The sequence below is a fragment of the Haemaphysalis longicornis genome, unplaced genomic scaffold (genome assembly GCF_048455015.1).
Source record: "Haemaphysalis longicornis isolate Haplotype H1 unplaced genomic scaffold, Haemaphysalis longicornis Haplotype H1 scaffold_1, whole genome shotgun sequence".
Classification (NCBI taxonomy): Eukaryota; Metazoa; Arthropoda; class Arachnida; order Ixodida; family Ixodidae; genus Haemaphysalis; species Haemaphysalis longicornis.
The window spans coordinates 469,109,902-469,132,876 of record NW_027526203.1 but is presented as its reverse complement, the minus strand read 5'-3'; the positions used below and the strand labels follow the sequence as shown (position 1 = coordinate 469,132,876).

The 22,975-nt window shown below is 51.2% G+C and overlaps 1 protein-coding gene across 1 annotated transcript in view; it reads left to right on the top strand.

Annotated features, from left to right (window-relative positions):
- Nucleotides 1-461: 461 nt before the first annotated feature.
- LOC144162670 (uncharacterized) overlaps nucleotides 462-22,975 on the top strand; it is a 159,259-nt gene continuing 136,745 nt past the window's right edge. The window contains exon 1 of the mRNA XM_077693299.1: nucleotides 462-729. Within this exon, the coding sequence (XP_077549425.1) occupies nucleotides 574-729 (156 nt within the window). The 5' untranslated portion in view covers nucleotides 462-573. The remainder of the gene's footprint in view (nucleotides 730-22,975) is intronic.

Here is a 22,975-nt window from a genome sequence, read left to right as displayed (position 1 = left end):
GGGTGCTGTGCGATGGGTGCCTACATGGCGCTAACACAAGCCAAGTACTGGACCCGTTTCACAGCTTGGACCCAAAGTTACCGCTACGCATATGGGGTGCGGGGGCGATAGTCGTGAGCTTTATTGAAAAAAAGCACGCAAGCTACATTTCCTCGTGTGTTATCACAGGCCAGCTAGGATAGCGAAGGCGCGCTTCTGCGCGGCATATTTCCACCCGGGCGGCCCGCTGTTGTTGGGCAAAGCTCGAGCGGACCTTGGCTGCAGCCTGCGCGTACAGCGGCCCGTTGAAGGTTGCTTGGTCACGAGAGCTGGCCCACATGTGCGACTGTGCAGCGAGGTAGCCCAGTGACCGAGCGGCCGGCCCAGTGGCCCTGCAAGGCCGCCATGGAAAGCGTCTTCCCCCTCGAGGACGCAATGGGAGCAGCCCCGCAGCAGCGACGGCGGCGGCGGCGCAGCCGTCGCAGCAGCAGCAGCGGCGGCGGCGGCGGCCGCTTGGCTAGCAGCAGCGGCTGTGCAGCGCGAGTGGCCGACTAGCGGCGGCCGCGCGAGGAGGCGTCGGCGTGCGTGCGGGAGATGCCCGTGGCCCAGCCGCAGCAGCAGCACAGGGAGAGCGCGCCGAGCACCGTGTCCCGCTACCTGCTACCCAAGCCGCCCCGGCACAGCCCTCAACTGCTGCCGGGGCCCGGCTCGCACCACGGCTTCTCTCCGGACCCGCAGGCCTGCCTCCAGGTTAGCCGCCCTCTTTTGTCAGCTGGGGCGGCTGGCACCCGCCGGCTGACCTGCCGTTATCTGTCGGGTGCCAACCGCTTCCCACGCGACGCGATCGCAGCACGGCCTCCCGGGCTGCGCAGTTGGCTCGGGGCTTCTTCGCCCGGCCGTCATCGCACCTCGCGACCCGTCCGAAGCCCCGCCGGGGGCACGCCTCGATCGGCTGCTTGTGTTTACTTCTTTCACGCGCCGCTCCTCCCGGCCGACACAAAGCCGGGGAAGCTGGCAGGACGTGCCCGGTGGACTGCGGCCTCGGGAGACGCCCGCACGGACGCCGCCGAGACGAGGGGGGGCTGCCCGCCTTTGTGAGCTTTGTTTACCAGGCCTGCAGTGCTGGAATGCGCCCCGTCGCGGCGTGCCCCGGGCTGCACCGAGGCTCGAAACAGTGCTCCGCTGCTGTGCCTGCGGCCGTGCTGCGATCGTGGACCCTGCACCGATGTCCGGCAGTGCATGTCGCCCTCGCAGGCTGCCGTGCTGCGATCTCGCGGGGCTCAGAACCGCGCGTCTTTATACCTTTTGGCGCAGCGTGTTTATGCGTGGAACCGTCGGGTAGCAACGCTGGATGACATTCGCGTGCGCTTCTCGCTAGTTTGTAGTGGCTGCCTTCATCTGTTTCTGACCAAGTATAGATAAGAGCATCTCTGTACTTTAAAAATGCCTCAAGCATTGCAAGGCATTTCCGCCGCACATCCCCATGTGGTCTAAATGAATCTCCAACCGTCGGCCATGGCGCAGCCCAGTCACAGTTTGTGTACTGGGCATTTTTGGGAAACTGGTGTGTCGCAATTGATGGTGTCATTGCCCCATGATATCCAGCGGGATCGTGCGGGTGTTTGTGTTCAACAGAAATGGCGTACTTCCGCAAGATTATCTGCATCCTGACGTTATCAACATTGCGCAACCACACTTCCCACGGTGACTTCATTACAATGTCTTCTGGAGCTCGGCGAGTGTCAAAGCTTGAGAGGCTGACTACGTTTCTGCCTGCCCGACGGTCAAAGTGCGGACAGTATCCGCGCGTTCTTGCCCCTTGGCGACGCGACCGCGCGGCCTAGTGTCGGGCGAAAGGGCAGCGCTCTTTTGTTCTGCCGTTTTCGCGTCAGCAGGCCGTCGGCCGTCGGGCCGCGCAACGTGTGTGCCGTAACCAGCAGCTGACGTGATGCTGGCACGAACAGGGTCGCCGGGGCGCAGTGTTCACGAAACGTATAAAAATAGCCTGTATGTACAGCAGCGCAGGCCTAACGGCGGCATTCGTTTCTGCATAATGATCCCGGCAAGTGCTGAATAGAGGCGAGCGTGCCGATACAACGAGGGTCGGTGCTGCGTGGAAATTTTCCGTGTCTCGCAGGGAAAAAGTGCGTGCTCTTGGCGGGAGTGTGCAGTTTACTCGTGCGTCCGTAGAACTCCGTCTTTATCGCACTATTAAAATGCGGCAGCATGTGCAGGCCCAACTTCTCCGTGGTGTCCGTCCATCTCGTAGCCTCTCTCCACACCCCCCGGAAAAAGGACCTCAACAACGCTCCCCGACATCCTGTCCGTTTGACGAAATTTCAACGCCCCCACACTCCAATAACATGCAGGGAGGCCAGCACTTGTTGTCTCTATCGCAAAATGCGATATATATGCCTGGCTCCTGCGAAAATTCGCGGTGACCGAGCTTGTCCCTCTCCTATGCAGCGCTATCCGCCGCGTAGCTATTGGCCAAGTCGTGTCTGATGCGCACAATGGTGTTAATTAAATTCCCGACTGTAGCGGCTGTATTTCCAATAGGGGTTAGAATGTGTGAATACAATTTGCGCCCGCCTAATATCTCCCGTTCGTCGGAATTACTCCGCAGCCAGCCATTGCAGTGCGGTTCCCACAGCCAAGGTGCAGCCTCCACTCCCAGTCTTGCGTCACGACAGTATTAAACACAAGGAACTCTTGTGCTGCACGCTCCTCCGATTTGTAAACCAAACCCCGATTCCGCTGCAAGTTGCAAGGTGCTCAAATGTGTGTGCTAGGGAGGCGGGAAAAAGCGTGCTCCTCTCTAAAGCTGGGGAAATCGATTTCATTACCGTGTAATCAGATAGTCCACGCGCGCGCGCACGCACACACGCACGCACACGTATAACATGTATCTGTGGAGATGAGTCGCAGCGATCACGGAGTAATCGAAACATTTTTCGAAACATTTTAACGCTGACGTGAGGCCACCTAACGCGCGTTGTCTTGCTCACTCAAGTTAGCAGAAATATCCAACCTAGGGCGTCGCGTGGTCTTGGTACGCACCGATTCCTAACGAAGTGGCCGCGTTTCATTGTGCGTGGCCATTTTGTCAGAACGCTACCAATTAATTGGCTAACAGAGTTAACCGTCGCAAAGCCCATCAAAGTTCTACGAATCGTTCGATAAGCGGCTTTCCCGAATGCATGATATGCCGCCTTTTGTTTATGTCATCTTTCCTGTGCGTGCTCATGTGCTGCCCTGCTACAGTGCACGCTAGCATCGAGGGCCGCTGTAGCCCTGCTCGAAAAGCTAATCTGGGGCGGAGCTCCAGCACGTAACGTACTTCCGTTTGCACGGCATCTGGGCGGAATTCTGTCCGTTTCAGACGCGTTCGCTCTGGGCGGGCTCTTGATTGGCTAGAATGCGGACGACACAGATGTGACGCAGAATGAGCAAGGCGGGGCTTTAGTTTCGGCGCATATGCCTGAGTCACCGCCGCCGGAACTACGTCACGACTTGAGACGCGCTCTAGACGGCAGCTTTTGAAACGTACACAGCCCAGAATTAAGGCACTATCGGTGGCAGCGTTTGCTGCTGCATGGCGCAACGTATTTCACGAAAGGGGACTGGAGCTAGTGGTACCGTATCATACACAAGTCCTTCCTTGGACAGTGATTTTCGACTTCCGGTGCACGTCCAGGTGCGCTGTAAAGCTCACGAGTTGCGCATCGCCAAGATAGCCGAACACGAGTTCCTCTCTGAGGTTGATCTCGAGTGTAAAAGTAACTCGGAAAACGAAGGACCTAATTGCGAAACGTAAGAGCATAAAAGTGTCAAGTATGGCGTATCAGATTGAATTAGCAGAGCTGGCTAAAAATAAATGCGAATAAATATGAAGTAATGAGGAATAAGCATGCCGAAAACGCCCTCAGCTTAGGAAACGAAACGCTAAAAGAAGTAAAAGAATAGAATTACCTCAGACAGACGGTTAGTGCTGACCCCAACCACGAGAGAGAAATCCGGCGCAGAAGAGGTATGGGTTGGGGAGTACACGGCAAGCACTCCCAAATAATGAAAAGTAAGCTACCTCTGCCATTCAAAGAAAAATCTGCAACCAGTGCATTCTGACGGTTAGGACATATGGAGCTGAAACTTGGCGCCTTACTAAACAACTGGAAAACAAACTTAGTTCGGCTCAAAGGGCCATGGAACGAAGAATGTTAGGAGTAACACTCAGGGACAGGATACGAGCTACCTAGATCAGAGAACAAACTCGAGCAGAAGATATCATAGTTGAAAGAAAGAAAAAGAAATGGACTTGGGCTTGCCATGTAGTGAGACGAACCGACAACCAGTGGACAATTAGGGTCACAGAGTGGATACCAAGAGATGGGTCCAGAAGAAGGGGAAGGCCATTAATCCGATGGCGGGACGAAATACGGAAGCTTGGAGGAAAAGAATGGACTCGAGCGGTTCACGGCAGGAGCGGGTGGTGGTCAGTGGGAGATGCCTTCGTCCTGCAGGGGGCCTGAGTTGGCTGTTGCTGGATGGATGGATGGTAGTACTCCAAGTGCTGGCGATTGGTCGCATTTTGTAATCTGCACAGGGCTACACAAGATTCCAGGCGCACTCGTGGTGTGGCAGCGAACCAAACGTGACTGCTGCTTGCAGTCTGTACTCGACCAGTTGTCCGTTTTTGCGAGCGTATCTCCTTGGGGTAAAAGTGCATGCAAGGCGCAACGACACGCGCATTACCGATTACCCGAGGGTTCAACCTCTCTCTATCCTAAGCGGCCGAGCTGCAGAAACTGGGCGGTCTTTACTTTCGATATATGCATTTCCTTAAGTAAGCACTCTGGGCTCGGCCCATACAGTTGTGGGATTAATGTGGAGCCCTATTTCATCGTGGTGCCTATTGTTGACGCCGTATACTCCGGCTGTTAATTGGGAATTACCCATCGTGTGTTATACATTTGAAGCAAAATGCCTCAAAATGTTGCGATAATGAATTGGTTCGCGTGCGCTGGGAGGGGGAAAAAAAAAACCATTTTCCGTGCGAATCCGCCTCCCTTAGCATTCCGAAAACGGTGGCGTTGATATCCGTTTGTCAGCATACAGTGCAAAGCGCCAAGTAATCGAGGTGAGGCTTCGCCAGGTGCCGGCCGACGTTGGTTGGGTGCCATTGTGACGTCACTGGTGCCGGCAGACATGGCTGCGCGTCTGCTAGCAGAGAAGAGCAGCTGAAACGCGCTCCGCATGTGCATTATGCGCGTCTGTCAGTGTCACCACGACCCGGGAAGCCGGGAGGGGCAGTGAAGTCGCGCACATCTGTTCGTATTGTTTACGGTGCGCTCCGCGACCCTTATAGCCACGCAGGTGACAACGGGATGCATGTGCAGAGCCTTGCTGGGATTGTTTTGTCCTTTGTGGCCCGCGAATGTGCGCAGCGTTTGCTGGGTGCGCGTTGAACTTGTTCGCGTGTGTCTTCTCCGAGCGAGGGTGTTGGCGATGCCCGTTTTTCGGGGCATGAACCGACCGTTGTCGTCTTCGAGTTCTTAGTGCGTGGCGCTCAGGCTGTAGAAGATAATCTCCGTCTTCTGTTATGGTTTTGGAGGATTCGCAAATGGGGTCTTAGTGTAATAACGCTCACCATGTTTCGGCGGACGAGCCGTTTGCATGCGCCGTAAGCGGCTTGCGGCCGAGTGCCAACAGCACCCGTTTAGCCACGAGCCTGGCCAAGCCAAACGTTGAGCTAAACAACGTGAGTTGCGAGTGTCAAGTACCATGGTTGCAGAGACTTGGGGCCGGTTCGGAGGGGGGTTGTCCTCATCTCAGATACTATTTCCAATCGAAGTACGGCGCCCCCCCTTCCCCACCAAATTATAACCCCTTTTCCACCTTTCTCTGCTACCCACCTCCCAAGCGGCATGCGTTGCTTCACTTCAGTTAAAAATATTTGAAGCTGCGAAGTGCACTTGTAAGTATACGTGTATCTAAGTACGTGCAGCTTACTATGGGCCCTGTTAATGCTGCCCGAGAAGCCCCCTACAAATAATGCCGCCGGAGAGTTACAGGCAGAACAGGGTGAGTGACTACGAATTGTGGAAGAATCCCGACGTGAATGGTGGACTGATTTAGCACGCTAATTTACTGGTTGTATCTGGCCTGCTAAGACCCAAGCGCGCCAATTTTGTACATTACTATTTATGCACTGTAATGAAAGAATGAATACATTTATTATACGAGGATGGCACTCTGGCCTGTCGGGGAGGTAGGGGATATACTGTAATAGAGAAGAGAATTTCTTACATCCTAGCACAGAGAGGAGTGGGGAAAGAGGGGGGGAGTTGACGTGCTGTTTTATGCCCGCTACCTTTTTGAAATTCAACGCATACCACAACATTTTAGTTCCAGTGTTTCCGAAAAATGCCCTTTTGCGGTAATCATGTGCACACCCCGCCTCACCTTTCATACCGCCGTTCTCGGTCCCGGTCTTACCGCTATCATGTGCTCTTAAATTCTTGCTTTTTTACACTTTCACGCAAGTCAAACACCCTACTGTTGTCACCAACGCACATGGGGTTTTTACAGCGAAGCCCCGGTTTCCACATATCGTCTGCGTGGACAAATAGGCGTAGGACGGCACTTTTTCGCACCCAACAGCTAGTGTTTTGTGTTTCCTTAATTCTTCAAGGCATGGGCGCCGACTACGCGGTAGCTCCAGGGCTCGAGCCCCCTCCGGTGTTTGCCGGGGGGAGCCCCCCCCCCCCCCCCCCCCCTTGTCGACATACAGAACTAAGTAGTACTTCCGGAAAAAAAAAAAAATCCGTGTTTTATGACAAACTGCGTTGATCGAGGTTTTTGTTTTTCGGTGACACAAATGATGTTATCGCGAAAATATTCATTTTCCAAGTTATTTTAGATGAAACAATAATGAAACGGACCGGCGAGCGTAGTATATACTAGTAATCTTCGGTGTTTTCCGGAGAAGGGGGAGGGCAGCCCCCCCCCCCCCTCCCTCCATTCCCGAAAGTGTAATTACCAGAGTTCTGTTACCTACATGATTTGAGGTTTCTTTGGAGTTGCCTCTACCTTTTCATTTAAAATATTATTGTGGCTAAAAGCTTACTGCATAGCTGTTGGCGCGGAAGTGCGCGGCTTTTAATTCCTTCTTTTTATTTATTTCTTCAAATCCTGACCATAGGAGGACAAGCGCACTAAAGCCCCAGCGGCGGTTTCGCCATCCGTATTTTTTATTTCGTTTTTTTTTTTTTAAATTTTGATTGTGAACGCCATGTAAAGACAAATACATTTAAATACAGTAGAGTCGCGATAATTCGAACTCTTATATAATTCGTACTTTCGGTTAATTCAAACAAAATTCAAATTTTTGGTTGACCCGCTATTCTTTCAATGTATTTAAAAGCCGCTTAATTCAAACTCCGTCATTCGGTTAATTCGTACTTTTCTGCGTGTCCATATCGGAAAATATCTACTGCTTTCCCGCAAATATTTGAAAATTTCCGTTCTTATATAATCATAACAGTCGAAAAATGCAAAATAAGCGCCTCAAGCCTTCAAGGGAAGAGGCGTTACTAGTAAACAAACGTTCGAAACGAAGCACAAGTTATGGTAGACCCTGATGTTTCTCAAATTTGTAGCCTTATTTACCGTTTCTACGATGCAAATTAGAAAAAAAAAAAAAAAAACGAACCGGCTTAAAAAAACGTCTAAACATGATTAACTGCCTACACTTGTCGAAGCGGTCAAAATCATGCGGGCCTCTTCGCAAAAACAAAAAGAAAAACGCGAAATCACTCAATCGCGTGTCGCATGTCAGCAATAAAAAGAAAAAAGACAAATTAACGACACGGTGGTTACGAAAGTGATGCGAACGGCACTCGGCTTGTGGACCTTACGCCTCTGCCTTCTCTTTATTTTGTGCACTTAAGGTTTCAAAACGCGCAAAAATTAAACGAATTTGATTAAAATCAAAACCTAGTCATAATGTGGGCTGTCACCTTGCCCAGAGTCATATATATGAGAACTTCGGATAATTCCAACAAAATCCTGGGGTCCCTTCGAGTCGACTGTGTGCAGGAATAACTGTATTATATTCTAAAGAGAAGGACGCAGCCTGCTAACAATCATTTGTTATGTTAGGGATAGCTTATGCTCAGGGAATGAGTACACCTCGCTTCAACTCGCTTTGAGAGTGTTAGAGAGAATTTATCAATTCAGATATATGCCCTCCGGAGTGATTAGCATTTCAGACATTGGTTGGGATGAAGGGTTCAATACCGGTAGGGTGGTTAGCGGTATGATGGCCTGAGAAAACCGATGCGTAATAGTTATTAAATGTTAAAGCACACTGGTCGGGATCTACCAAATTGACATCTTAATTGACTCGTTCGACGTGGCTGGGTTGAAATTTTGTGGACAAGGTACGCCAAATTCGTTAAGATTAGATTGGAACATTGAGAGCAGGTCTGTGGGGAAAAAAACGTGTTTGGCCGCAGCCACTTCGTTAAGGTATTGTTTGGAGCAAGTGTAGTATTTGTCACATACTTCAGGGCTGTTATTAGATTTGGATCGCGTGTAAAGACGTTTGATTCGCTTAAGCAGGGATTTTAGGTTTTGTTAAGCCATGGTTGTCGGAATCTGTTGTAATGAGTGTGGTTGGTATGTGCCTATTCGTCAGGTTAATCAGCGTAGTCTTGTAAAGCTCCCAATTAGCGTTGACGAAGTGGGCTAAGTTCAGCGTGCACAAGGGGGCGGAACGGCGTGCACGCGCAGCCAGGCTTCACGCGCTCACCGACGACATGCCCGTTGTGATGGCTAAAGATTTCAACGTGGACGTGTGACGACCCGATGCGACCTGACTGCTGGCCTCCGTGGTTTGGGTGGGTGTGTTACACAGACAGTATACGACGCGGAAGGGAAACGGACAGCCCATGAGCGTAAAACTGTGGTCCTGCCGAGCGTCATTCAGCTAATTAGCTATGCCCAGTCGCAAATTACAAACAAACTCGCCTCGTTTCGTGCACTCCTTGGCTGCACCCGGCTTCTCTGGTCGTCCTTTCAGCGTTCCGTCATTGGGAAACGATAGTCTCTTGGCGTGTTGTCGCAACCCGGCGCACGTTTGTCCTCCCCTTCACGAGTGGGACGAAGGGCTTCGGTAGCCAGTTGTGCAGCTCAAACTGGCATCGAGAGTCGCTATCGTAACCAGCTGTCATAAGAGTAACAGCTCGCACCCGCAACATGCCAAACAAGCGAGCGGCAAACTATAGTTCACTCGCGAGAATTATCGCACTAAGCAGCAGCGGAGGAAGCGGGACGCGGCGGCCTATTTAGCCGTAGTTGCTCATTGAATTGCAAGTGCCAAACGGGGGAAACAGGTATCGCCGTCCCATACTCTTTCCCGCACTTGGGATCACAAATCGCGAATGGTGGAACGGGATTGGTGTAGCTTGCGTAGGCCTTTTTCTGGAATAAGCACTGAGGCAGGCACATGTTAATGGAAAATATGTGCATGCGGGAACTTTTGGTGAGCACGTGCATTTTAAAAAACACCGACTCCTGCTAGCAACATTGTAAAATCGGATGCTCACTGCAGGCGGTACGGCTTGTTGCAGTTTCGATTTCGTTGAAATGTTTTGCCTTACATACCACCAATGCATTGTATAAACAGCGAGCCGGAAAAAGTAAGAGATTATTAGGGCAATCGGCTGCTCTGCTGGGACGGCAGTCGACTTCATTGATGGCTACTGCGTAAGCGCATTTTCTACACCTTCTCGCCGCGGCTGTACCTCACGGGAACGCTCGGCCAGGGCGGGGCTTGATGACCTCTCGGTCTGCAGGAGCCTTATTCCCGTTTTCGCCTGAGCGCCGCCATATCTGTAGGTGGTGTCACCAATCCCCGTCGTCACCATGGCTTTCTACCGATCGTGACGAAAGTGAGAGGAAATCGGAATAGGCTTTGAGGAAGGCCGCAAAGGTCGATTGAAGGCTCTGGCGGACTCCAGACGCAACGTGACGGGCCGTTTAACCTGACGAAGACAAAGTGGAAGGGAAGCAGGAGAGATAAAGGGAGGCTTTAATTGTTCGCTTCTCAGCAAACGAGGCGACGTTAGCTGTCGCGAACAAAAGCTGAGAGGGCTACAAATGTGCGATCTTTCAGTTAATACAGCCTTTTGCGTCCCTTTAATTTATCCTATTGGAGCATATTTTTAAGCTCGTGACGCCGCTTGACGGTACTTTGCTGTGATATGATCGTGCTAATGAAACCACAGGAGCATGTTTTGAAAGTGAGCGACTAGGATCTTGCACCTCATTCATTCCGAAACGCATCGGCCGAGCTCTCCCGCACATGACGCTCAGCAGGCCACACACGGCCCCTGAACTCATTGGAACCTCACCGTACGTGATGGTGTTGAGGCTCATTCGAAAGCGAGGTCGACACCTGCATCTGTGCATTAGTGCGTACTGCACGTAACTCACTGCGAGGGCTTTCTGCTGGAAAGTTGCGTGCTGTATATACTTGCCATTGCTGGCCGCATCGATCGATCCCGCGTGCGCAGGACGAAGCCGGTTCGGGCGTTATTTTGCATTGGTGTTCTGCTCTGATGGCTAAAGGAGAGAGAGAGCCCAGAGAGAATTGGGAACCGCGTTTTCTTAGACGCATTTCGTCTTGACAGCGGCAGTAACTGCTGTGGGTGGCCAACGGGGATGAGCCTCAGTATGATATAGCAACCCGGGAAAATGTGGTCTACCAACGCTCCAAGTGTGTCGCGCTGTAGTCCTTGGAGTCGTAGCTTTTCTTTTTCTTTGTGCACGGTAGATATGTACAGGCACCTGATACGATTGCATATCGCGGTGCGGCACGCAGGCGGAACAAAAGAAAGGACCTGGCTAAATGAATGCTGGGAAGACCCAGAGGAGCGACAGCACACACTTTCGCCGCTCCTCAGACGTGGGAGCAGCTCTGCGTAAATCGCCGCTGCTGACTCTTCGACAGCTAAACCGGAGCAACCGTCATGCCTCGCGGCCAATACGCTGCGAAAGCACTTTGCAGAAATGCAGTGGACATTGTGCAAAGGACAGCGAAGCTTCCCTCTTAATCAAATGGTACCTGGACAATGACGTCGGCAATTGAGCTTCACCGCGCATCCTCACGGTGCTGTTGGCAGGGTGCAGTATTGCCATGTTTCAGACAGAGCGCGATGGTCCTTTTCTGTTTGGCGGCCAGAAAATACTCTTGGGGTGTCCACCGATTGATTTCTAGTGGCATGGGGGCTCCCGCGCTCTAATCGGACAACTTTGGCAGTTTAACATCCAAAACAGAGGAAGCGACGAACAAAACTGGCAGAGAGCGCTGCCTGGTACCGCAAGTTTTTTCCGAGTATCGTAAAATCGGTCTTCGTAAAGGGGAGACACGGTTGGCTCAAAACGTGAACATAATCATGTGGTACGGATTAGCTCAGCGGATATCGTATATTTTTTATATGCAGTGCAATGGACGAAAAACTGACTCACTACTTGGCGTTTTTATTTATTTATTTGAATATACGAACCATTTCGTATGGAAATTTCGCGCGTTTAAATAATCGCATCGCGTCACCACAGCTGTCGCGTTGGCGCAGTTCTCGGCTTCAGTGAGTCGTGTATATGTGTCTGAAGAGGAGTCCCGAGCGTGTGATACTGCGTTTTCACTTGAATATTACCTTCACGAGCAATTTCCAAGCATTGGACGTACCGACTCATCTCCGTGCACGCTATAGCATTGTGAATTTACTCTCTCTCTCTCTCTCGCCAAAAAATTTGCGCCAGTTTTATCACTTCATTACGATTAACGGTGTGGCCGCTGCTGTGTGGAGGAGACCTCCGCAGCAGGCAAGCGTTCTTGGGCGCGAAAGCCCTCATGCTCTTATTCCAGGGGTCGTGCCTCAGCGACCGACATTCTCTGTACATGCATGTGTGCGCGCAGTGCGTACGGCCGTGCATGTGTGAGAGGGCGCTCTTCCCCTCTCTCATTATATCTGTACATTATTCACTTGTTTATTCGTTGACTTACCTCAAGCAGCAAGCCTGTGAGGCTTCAGGTTTCGTTACTGATGCCCTTCCCCCAATCTTTGTCCCTCTCAACTTGTTGCAGTCGCATCGGTGGAGAATGCGTTTGTGAATCGATATAACAGACTAGACGGGATTTCATGTTTCCTCGCAAAGCATTAACATCTTCGATACAGGGCGAGCCTCGATTGGTTAGTCCCCATCGCGCACACTTGCCAATGTTGCACATGCATTGGTTTCTGCACGCGACAAAGTCTTCCGTCGCTTTTCAGCAATTTTGAAGCGTTTAAAGCAAGGAGAACACATACACCGCGTCCTTGAAAGACGGCATTTTCACCGAAATGGCGTGTAGTTATCAGCGTGTGGAAGATAGGGAGTGCAGCCGAAAGGCGCTTGTAGGATTCGACCAGTCATCAGGGCTATTCAGTCCTAAACTTTCCGGTCCAGCGTCTTCCCGCGTAGCCGTACACGCGGGCATTATCACACAGTTTCGAACCCGGCGAGGAAGACTATTTCGAGAAAAGGTAGGTTCAAGTTACTGTATTACACAACGAAACTTCACCAGAACTGCGTAGCGTGTTTCAGCTGATAAGGGCATCTGTTGAGATAAGTTTGTCGCCGCTGACATATGAAATGAGCCTTTGCGAAGCCAGGAGCTGTTGGCGTCGCAGTTAAAAAGCTACTGGCCTCATTCTAGCCTAACCTCGAGTCACTGCAGCCCCGGCTGCGAAACAGTGAAAGGTCTAGTCTAATTGTAGTAATTAATACATATCGTTGTTCCAACAATTCATAAAAAAAAAAAAAACTTTAAGCACGCTGTCGAACCGGAACCGAACCGATATTTTTTGCCGTAACTGAATCCGAAGCATAATTTGTTAGTGCGCAAGCTGGCACCGGAACTGAACAGAAAATTTGCGTAACCTTTAGCGGTCCACGACCAAAAAGTTTGACCATGCACTGTTGACTGGCGCTCTTTTAAGGTCCTTTCTCCCGCGTACGACCAATCCTGCATTTTCTCCGCTCTGATCAATCGCAAAAGCATGGACGCTTCATTCTCAGTCACGGAATGGGGAAACAGATGGGCACAAAATACTGCAAGCGTATACGCTGCCGCTGGTCGTGCGAGAAAGTGCGATATCGCACTCTGTGAAGCCCGCAGGCGCGATGAAACACGAGCTTTAATTTCCTTCCCAGGCATAGGTTTCAGCATTCGAGGCAGTCCTCAAGCTTTATGCACTTCGCATGGGCGAAAGACTACGTACGCCCTCAAGGCACCTACTTCTCGCATTTCGAAATCTGTTTGAAGAGACTGGAAAGTGTGCTACAGTGTTGCTATGGGGAAAAAAAAAAGGAGGAGAAGAATGTGCGCCTGGTGTCAAAATATTGCACCCGATGCTAGCAAAAAACCAAAGCTCCTAATTTGTTCCTACTTTGTTTTCCCAGTTCTTGCGGCGGAGGTATAGTAGGGCTACAGTCTGCTCGCTGTCAATGAGCATACAGGGGCGAATGCCTGGTCCGGCTCCGGGTTTCGTCTTCCAAATTTGCCACAGGCACTACCATTGGGTGCTGGGCAAACATCAGTGCGGTGGCCTGTATCATGGCAGAATTGGTTTCTTGTATACGTGGCACCTTGCCTCCACTCCTCTATAGTATACGCGGAAGAATACCCTGCTGCCTAGAATCGTCACCATTGCCGTGGCAGCATTTCCGAGACGAGATGTTAGAAATTCAGTACGCGGGAGCCAAAGGTCTTCGAGGACTTTCTTCATTGAGTATTGTTGCGGGATATTATGTATTATCCCTAGCTCTGCATGAGTCGTATGGGGAAAGACCATATAGACTCACCGGGTGGTTGTAGGATTAGGTGCGTGATGCGGTTGAGAGCTTGCTTATGTGGTGTGCGAATAGTTAGGATGTTCTGGCTTGCGTCGACCCGAACTAGCTCGGCTTCTTTCCACGCGATGTGGGCCGCCGAGAGAATGCTCTCCGAGAGGACTGCCGGGCTTTGCTTGCGTAATTCAAGTCCTTCCTTGGGGCGAATACTTGGCTTTGTTGCGTTGGAAATCTGCCTAGCGCTTGCTTTAAATTGGGTTTGGCTGAGCTGCTGCGCGCATGGAGTCCAGGCTTGCTCTGTTTTTTCTGCGCGTCGCTTTGCTGATGGTCCCAATCCGTCCTTCGTTGTCTTCTCGCATACTTGGGATTTCTGGTCTCTCATGGGCTTCCATCTCGTTATCTTGTTCGTCGACGGGCACAGGTACCGCGCCTGCAGCCATCACCGCTTTCTCCGCCGCACCGTATATTCGTGCCGGTCACGCCGGTGTTAGGGTTCTCTCACATTCTCTCTCGCAAGGCGGCTCTCACCTTGAATTTTCAAGGTACCGGCGAATTGCGAAAAATTCACTCACAGCCGTAAACTTGGCATCGGGGTGATCCCGAAAGCTTCACAGAAGTGTAGAGTTTTTTCTCGGGAACAGGGGAATTATTCGCTGCTTTAGAGCACTATCCCAGGAGCCCATATGCAGCGCGTTCGTTCGGGTTGCTGCTATGTCCGCGATCGGCGCGATTTCTTGACCTCCCCCCCCCCCCCCCCCCCACACACACACACACTCATTCCTGCCATATCATATTTTTTTGTACTTGATTATCAGTTGACACTTACCGAAGGTATTCTGTTAGTTGATTTAGCCGAGCTTGAACTGAACCGTAACGAAATGAACTCGCCTGAACCAAACTGGCATTTTTTTTTGTTCGACACCCTAATTATATTTCAAAGCAAATTCACCCCGGAAGCGCTTAGAAGTCTGAACCGACGTGTGCTCATTTCCTTCGGGTAGGGTTGAATAACGGACGTTTGGAAATGCTGGCTCCGTTCTGTGGAACTTGCCCTGTTTGTGTTCCAGCAAGGTTTCCAGATTGCCGCGTTCATTCGCATTTTTTTCAACCGAGAAAAAGAGTTGTTCAAGTCTATACCTTCTTTTTTTTTTTTTTTGCGGGTACTCTACGGTTGAATTTTCTTCTGTAGTTTACTCGTTTTGAGGTGTGTCCGAGTTCATAAGCGGCGTCCAGTTTGTCTTCTCACAAATGCGATGTCATACTATTTCCGTTTTTCTTCGCCCTGCGGTTCCAGCCTCCTCGGTGTGTACCACCCCGTCCATTCCAGGTATGCCCGGGGCCGGCGAGAGCCCTTACGCAATTAGTTACTCGGCAGGCGGCCTGCACGCGGGCGCTGCGAGTGGTTCCAGGCGTCCCCGCGAGGCTCTCCGGCCGTGGGGGGTGACGTCAGTCCGCTTCCGGCCGACTGCAGGGAGCGCGCTGGTCGATGCGCCCTGCCCCGTCGCCTGTTGCCCCGGCAACGGCCCTCCTAATCACGGCCTGCTGGGACCCGCCACGCGCTAGCCTGGGCCTACCCGCGCCAGCGCCCCACCACCACTCTGGCGGCAGACCCCCGGCCACTTCGTGCCCACTTCCAGGGAGGCTTGCACTGCTGGAGATGCCAGCGCGGGCACTTTAATCCCTGCTGCTGGGGTGTTGTTTTGTAGCGTGCCACCGCGCACCTCCCGCTTCCCGCTGCTGCTGTTGTGCCACAGTGCTCACGGCCCTGCCGTACGTGAACCCCGGCCCGTGTAACGAGGGCGGCGTTCTCGCTATCTCCACTTCCACGGAGGAATGTTAGACCGCGCTGCCCCTCGTCCCGTGGCTTGTGCGCGGGCTAGGAAAAGTGGGGGTTAAAGCGCGCCGGTCGTCAGTCTTTCGTTGTGTGCCGCCGGGGCCCACTGGCAGAATTCAACGCTGTGAGAAACGGAGTGCCAAGGGGTGCTCTTTTCCGTGGTCCGAGAAGATTTTGTGGCGTTGGAAGTTGGCCCTTGTGCAGCTCGTGCCTCGAGTACAACCCCTCGCTTACTGAGCTTTAAACTGCTTAAGCGGCGTCTTTCAGAGTTGTCGAATAAGGAAGATTTGCGGAGACATCAATGCGAACGCCGATTAAACCGTGCGGCACATCGTGCGTTTATCAACATTTTCCGCTTTCATTGTAAGCGAATTCGGCCTACCTTTCTGTACCAGGGACCAAAATGTGAGGATCATGGCACATAACCCGTATTTTGTGAACCGTCCACTACCCGTACCCGCGAAATATTCCCTGCGTCACCCACTGCTTGTGTTCTCCACGGCTTAAGAGCGCCAGGCTCGTAGATGATCATGTCGCGCTGTTAACAGAACACTGTCACGCAGACACAGGATACCTTTGCAGTGATCATGAATTTCAACTGCCAGCTAAGTGCAACGAACAGCATATCTATCGCATTTTCAAGAAAGCAATGCAGGGATGGGCACGCAAAATTTGCAAGGACAGATTGAGTACAAGTGTGGCAAGTTGGGCGAGTTCCATTCACGATTCATGCGCTGGTTCCATTCATGATCAGATTGAGTAACCTGAGATTTTGAAAGCGAGAAAAACTTTTACCTAGCACTGACCCCGAATGTACCTAGTTTCCTCGTTGAAGTAACGCTTTCTTGCAGAAAGGGAAAAGATCGGAAGCGCATGTTCTCTTGGCTCTTCGCCGTGATCGAGGCGCTTTCATTGCGTGAGCGTCCCGTGGTAAAAGTCTCTCACGAAACACGAAACCTCGCTTAAGGAACTAACGCGCTAAGAGAAACCGTGTCAAACCCAGGGGGCGCCTTCACGTGTTCACAGTCTCGGGCCGGGAAGAGCGTCGACGTAAAAGGGATTTGTGCGGGGCATCCTAGCTTGACTTCCGGCTCTGGTTGCTGGCTGACCTCTGTGGATTAAAGACGAATTTCTCCACTGAGAATAAAATGCGCCACGAAGTGAGCACGGAGGACCGCGAATAATGCAAAGAATATCTAAGCAGGCGCAGTCCGGTCTGCATTATTCGCCGACGTTTTTCTTCTTTATGTTTCACTAACCAGCCCAGGTAAAGGCACTGCTGAATTTTCCTAAATGAGTTCGACATGCATTAGCGTATTTTTTCCGCAACAAAGAACTCTAAACCATGGTTGTAGATTGATTGTGTTTTAATTCTGATCCGTAGCGCTACCAACGGTTTGAGCTTGAAGGTGACTTTATTGGCGGCTGCTTCTGCACACTGCCACTAGTGCGCAGTGAATGTAACATGGCAGTGCAATTCTGCTAATGCGTTCCGGAGGAGACCGATGAGAGAGAAAGAAAAGGCGTAGCAGTTTGAAAAATGTATCATCTGAACAAAAAGGAAAATAGGCGTAAACGCGAGCCCAGGACCTGGATTTCATGACGTAACGCAGAACGGAACGACTGGAAATGCGTTAGTAGCAGGGGCTCTTACAATTTCCGAACTTCGGACAGGTTACACTTAAGTTCCAGCTAAAAGCACGTTCTACAGGTAGTAACTGAAACGCAACGCGATTTTTATTTGGAACGAATTTTATTTGGAAGGAAAAGCAAGACTTTTTCGCTTTGTTTTGCGCACAGATGTCGAACGCGAGAATGTAAAACGAATCATCTTGCTCGTTACGGTTACCTGTTTGTGTTACTTTTCCGATGTTCCACTCAAGTCTAGCAGGTGGCGTAGTTTTCAATTCTCGTTTTCCTTTAAAAAAATGTTCCTTTTATTTGTCATCAGTTTTTCTTCGTTTAATTACGGGTCTCACGCCGACGGCAGCAATGTACCCAGCGGTGTGTGTTCGGCGTATCGAAAATTATTCAAAAATAAAGAACAGGTCATAGCGCCTCCATATTTTGATACAAAACGGCTTATATTGCCCCTATAAAGGCATCTTCCCAGCAATGCGTAGCTGTTTAGAGGTGAAGCTGGCTTTCTCCCTCTGATGCCCAAAACTTAATTATTTTGCTTAAGCGTGTGAGAAGTTTTTTTATGATCTAAAAGGACTTCCGAAATCACAAATATGAAGTCAGAAAAAAAAAATTGGTTCAATAGGACGGACACTAGGACGGAAACACCGGGCACTGGCTGCCCATATATCAGTTGAACAAGTGAGCTACCTTGATCACCATGATTTATGGTTCAAGTGAAGACAATAACGTAAAGTTTGTGTTGCCATAATTTGTAATAACAACGAAATTGCACAACTTCGGTTACCTGTCACTATCCCATTGAGCCACCCGGGCTCGATGCGAGTTGACACGAGTAAACAGTATTTTTTTGTTTTAGCACACGGAAGTACGTGCTGCCCTCTCATCTTTAATTTTTGAAGGCCCGGGATCCCAGGCGGTGTTAAATGTCGAAGAAAGCACAAAGTGCGAAAGAAAAAAAATTCCCCCGCATTTCCCCGAGGGGGAGAATGTGAAAGTGCGAATGCACGGTTGTCGGCCCGCTTGCGGCGCTTGCGCTCGGCCCCCGCAGCCCACCGCCTCGCCGCCTTCTCTTCCATCTCTTCCATCGGGTTTGTAGTATCACGTGTACACCACGCAGTTATCAAGCCGCTATAACGCCGCTGAGTCGCCAACGCACGCCGCTGACGACGTAGTTTGAATGCGTTAAAGATATAAGGCGCGTCACTAACACTGATATCAGCGTCGCGTCCGTGGCTTGGTCGGTAGAGCGTCGCGCTGCGGCCGCAAAGTCCTCGGATCGAAACCTGGCGCCGGATGCTGTTTCTTTTTTAAATATAGAGGAGCACTGCGGACGCCGCCGCCGGCGGTGGATGGTTTGGGGTCGCTTATAAAGTGCATTCGCACTTAAAAAACATTGTTCGAGTTGTTGCTCCTGAGCAACACTAGGCATCAAAGGGCAGCTCAGAGGATCGGTGTAAGCTTGGTCATTGTAAGTTGGCTTTCCCGCATTGCTTGTGTGTTGCACAGTGAAGCGCGGACATCTGCGGAGGGAGTGTGGTTACAGCCCCACTTTGTACTCCTCTCCACCGCCGCCGCCGCCTTTCCCGAGTCGAGTTGTTTGGCCGTTTCCTAAGTGCACTACTCCTCTGTGGGGATGCGCTATGCTGTCGGCATGCCACATTGCCTTCAGAGAGTGCGCGCATTTGCTTGTGGTTGACCTACCTAGTGCTTGCGCGTCCCTCTTAATAAGAACTAAAGGGAACTTGTGAGTAACCAGAGTATAGTTCCGGTCCGCGATGCACGAAACAATACATTAAACAGCCAGTTTTAGCTGGCCGTTTTTCACGGTCCGCCCCGCTCCGATAGCAAGTGGGAGCGCCATTGCGCATGCGTGGCGCGCTTGGCCGCGAACGGCACCGGCTCCGGTTCCGCTTAGCGGGCGCCGGTACCGGAGCGGACCGTCAAACACCGTCAGCTAAAACTCATTAAAGCGAATCTTGGTATCGCTGATCGCGGTGTCGTAACCAAAACGCACTGCAGGAAAACCATCTTTGCACATATGGACGGCGCATGATGACGATGAAATGAGAAACAAACGCTTCCCGTGGTCGGAAACGAACTTGGGTCCCTCGCGTCATGAAGCCGACGTCCATCCGATTGCGCCATCATCGCATTCGTGTCGCTCAGCGTTTCCTTTGGGTTCGTTGCGCAATACACATTTACTCTTCGGGGCACGCAGCACTTTGCTTCGTTGCTTTGTTTCTTGTTGAGTTCCGGCTCGACTAAATGAGTTGGCATAACGGTTCACAAACCGATTCGCGAGCGTTGGAAAGTTTGGTCAGCATAAAACAAACAGTAACCAATTTGATGCTGTAGTTGCAAAAGGTTTCTTCAGAAAAAAGGGAGAGGTGCGGGAAGAGAACAAGTTAGGAGGGTGGGTGGCCATCTTAGTCCGGTAGGCCGCGCGCCGTCGCCGCCGCCTTCGCCCGAGTGGCAACTGCCGCTACTGCGCATCCCCCATCGCCGTATACGCCTTGAGCGCGGCCTGTAGGGGCGCCACTGAAATCCCCCTAGCGGCCCGTTTCGAAAGCAGGCGCGGGAGTCCGCGCCCCGCTCCCCAGTGCCGCCGCTGCTTTTGCGGCACGTTCACGACTGAGATTTACCGTTTGTGAGCGTTTGAAATTCATGTTTGTGAGGAGCAGTCACTCTGCTCGCAAATGGGGTGTGTTTACGAGAGTGTAAATGTTTCCGACGCGATCTTAGTGTGGTATTTTCGGTCTGTATAAGCGCCAGGTGTGTGTCACAGGCCAGCGTCGCGGAATCGGCGTATGATGGAGCCGATTGTAGTTACACTGACCTGAATTTACTAGCCGTGTCTCCGTAACCACCGGTTCCTCAGATGTTCATGCTACGGCTGTACACTACGATTTAAATCGGTTTTGTGCGCTTACATAATCAGCGGAGCACTCATACCTGACAGCACACCAGTTACGTTTGCCCCAGATATTGATCACCACCATTTACAAGCCAGTCTGTGTTAATTTCGGAAACATTCAACAAAAGTACGATGGACAATGCATGATTATACTCGGGGATCAGCACACGACAGAGTCGTCTTGTCGTGAGGTGCGCGCCCGCAGACCTTCATCTGCTTACATATATCCTCTGCAAGCAGCGCGGAGACGGGCTTACAATATAATACGCGTCCGCGACTAAATGCTTCTTCAAAATATCGTCATATGGCACAGGAAGCCTGCAGAATAAACCAGAAACTGAAATCAGAGGGCCTTATCACATACCACACTCTTCCAACGACACATTTCATCGCTTGTTAAACAGCCTACCCTGTATACTTCCAAAAATGCATCCGCCGTACGATCAGCTCTTCGTTGAAGTAGAAAAACAAAAGGAAAGTGAACGCGAGATTGATGTGTGGGATTACTAAAACGTTCATTGCTTGATTTCGCTCAGCATTTGTACACAGCGTCCCCCTCCCCCCCCCACCGATTTCTCGCGAAATAGCAGTGCATTTCGCGTATAGTTGGTCTAGTGAAACCTACCTGGCTTTAGACGTTTAGACGAACGTCTTTAGCATGCCAGAAGCTGCACTGTTTTTTTTTTCTAATTTCCGTTAGAGCTTTGTTTCGAAATTCCGCATTGGCTTAGCATTTATTTTTCTGTGGTTTCATTTCCTTGGTTCTTGCTATATGGCGCGTGTGGGCACATATTTAACGACGCACAGGCTCGGAATATACTTTACATTCTCGCATCTTTTATATTCTTATAAAAGGCATAAGTTATTGTCCGGGATTGGGTAATCACTAATCACATCCCCGAAACATATTTTTCTGCGGCGTATATATGCGAAACGATGCCGCATTCCTTGTCCACGCTGCAAAATGACGCCAACCTCTCATTGTGCCAGTATCAGGCCTAAACGAGGCGTCAGTCGAATTCATTTGTGCCTGATGTTTTGGAGGTGACATGGGTGATATGTTGCTGCCGTCGCCGACGCCCGGAAGAGCGGCGACGAAGCGCGCAGAACCGCGTCCCCGGGTAGCTCTTGCAGGCGATCGCGTACTGTACGAAGACGCAGCTGCTTTTTAAGTGACCTAAACGTAATCTTTGCCCATAGTCGTCACCATAACAAGTTTTTTTTAGGGCGCGGAAAGGCGAAAAGAAGCGAAACAGAACCAAAACACTGCACGAGCCCCTATCAGTCACGCAGCGCAAATCCCGTCAACGCCGCGGAGAAGCGGCGGCAGGTGGCGCAGCGATCGCGAAGCTCGAGGCGTATAGTAGGAAGAGCGGGTGATAGGAGGTTCACTGGGCTGTTACATTCGGGAAGGCGTCCCCGAACCGGGCTCCGTCGCCTACTTCATGCGTGTTGTAGCGTTTAGGTGAGCGGCCAGCAAAGGTTAATTGCTTCCATGGTGATGACGACAAGAAGCCGAAGGCAAACTTAACTGGTTTAGTGCATGGCGATAGATGAGCCGAAGCAATACAGGAACAATACCCTTACGGGCGAGATTGCAGCAGGACTCGAAAAGAGCAACAGCATGGATTCGCTTCTGCAAAACGAATGCGAACTATCCACCGAGAGGGGCGGTTTTATACACAATAGCCGCAACGGCTGCGCGGCTTTCACAATTCTTCTGTGCACACGGCCCGAAAATTGTACAAACACACACGACGCTCATTCCTGAGTTCGTAAGAGCCGGCAGTAGCGGCGCTAATTGAGTCAGAGAGGGTGGCTGCGGCGTCCGCGCCGCCGAGGCAGGTCTCTACATGAAGATCCGTTGGCTGTCTCTGCAACGGCTTGAGTCACCGACAGCGAGGCGCCCAGGCACCGGCCGTTCACCGGCAAGCTCTAGCTTGTCCGAGCATGCTTTCTTATTGGCGGTGAGCGCGAACACAGGCGGCGCTGCGGAGCAAGCCTCCGTGACGTCAGCTTAGGGATTCTCGCATTTGTCGTCTGCTTCACTCAGGCTCGCTCTCCCTGCTGTTTCTTTGCGCTCGGTCAACGTCCGATGCTTGACCGCACCAGAATTGGCGTGTGGGTAACATTTTATCATAGTAATAGGCTTAAAGTGTGAGTTAAAGTATAGTTTTAGATACCGCTACGGAAGAAACGTTGCCGGCGTCGCCCCCTTCCTTGCGAAGCAGGTCGTGTGCGTAGCGCGACGAGTCGGAGCTAGGCGTCAGCTTCTGTATTAAGCAATTTTTCGAAAAGGGAACAGTCAGCTGCAATAATAACCGACAGCAGCGAAAATGAAAGACCAATACAAATTCTGGCCTTCAGGGCTATCGGCGTTGGCAGAAGGCATTATGATTCCCGGTAATCATATGTATGGAAAAACAGTTTTTGCGACCTTGCCGAACGCTCGAAAGTACCACGTCTTATTGTATCACATCACTTTACTTTGTCATGACATGCAAGTTTGCCGACCTGCACTATAGGCTGCAAAAACTATAGGTTGAGTTCCAAATAACCCACTGTGTGTATAGGCACGCGCTGGTTTTGTACGAGGCTTCTAACCAGTAGGAGGTTCATTGAGCAAAACGAGTCCTGTCTACGTTAAAGATACAATAACACTCTGTTTGTTCAGACCTGGAGGGATATTTCGGTACATTTTCCAC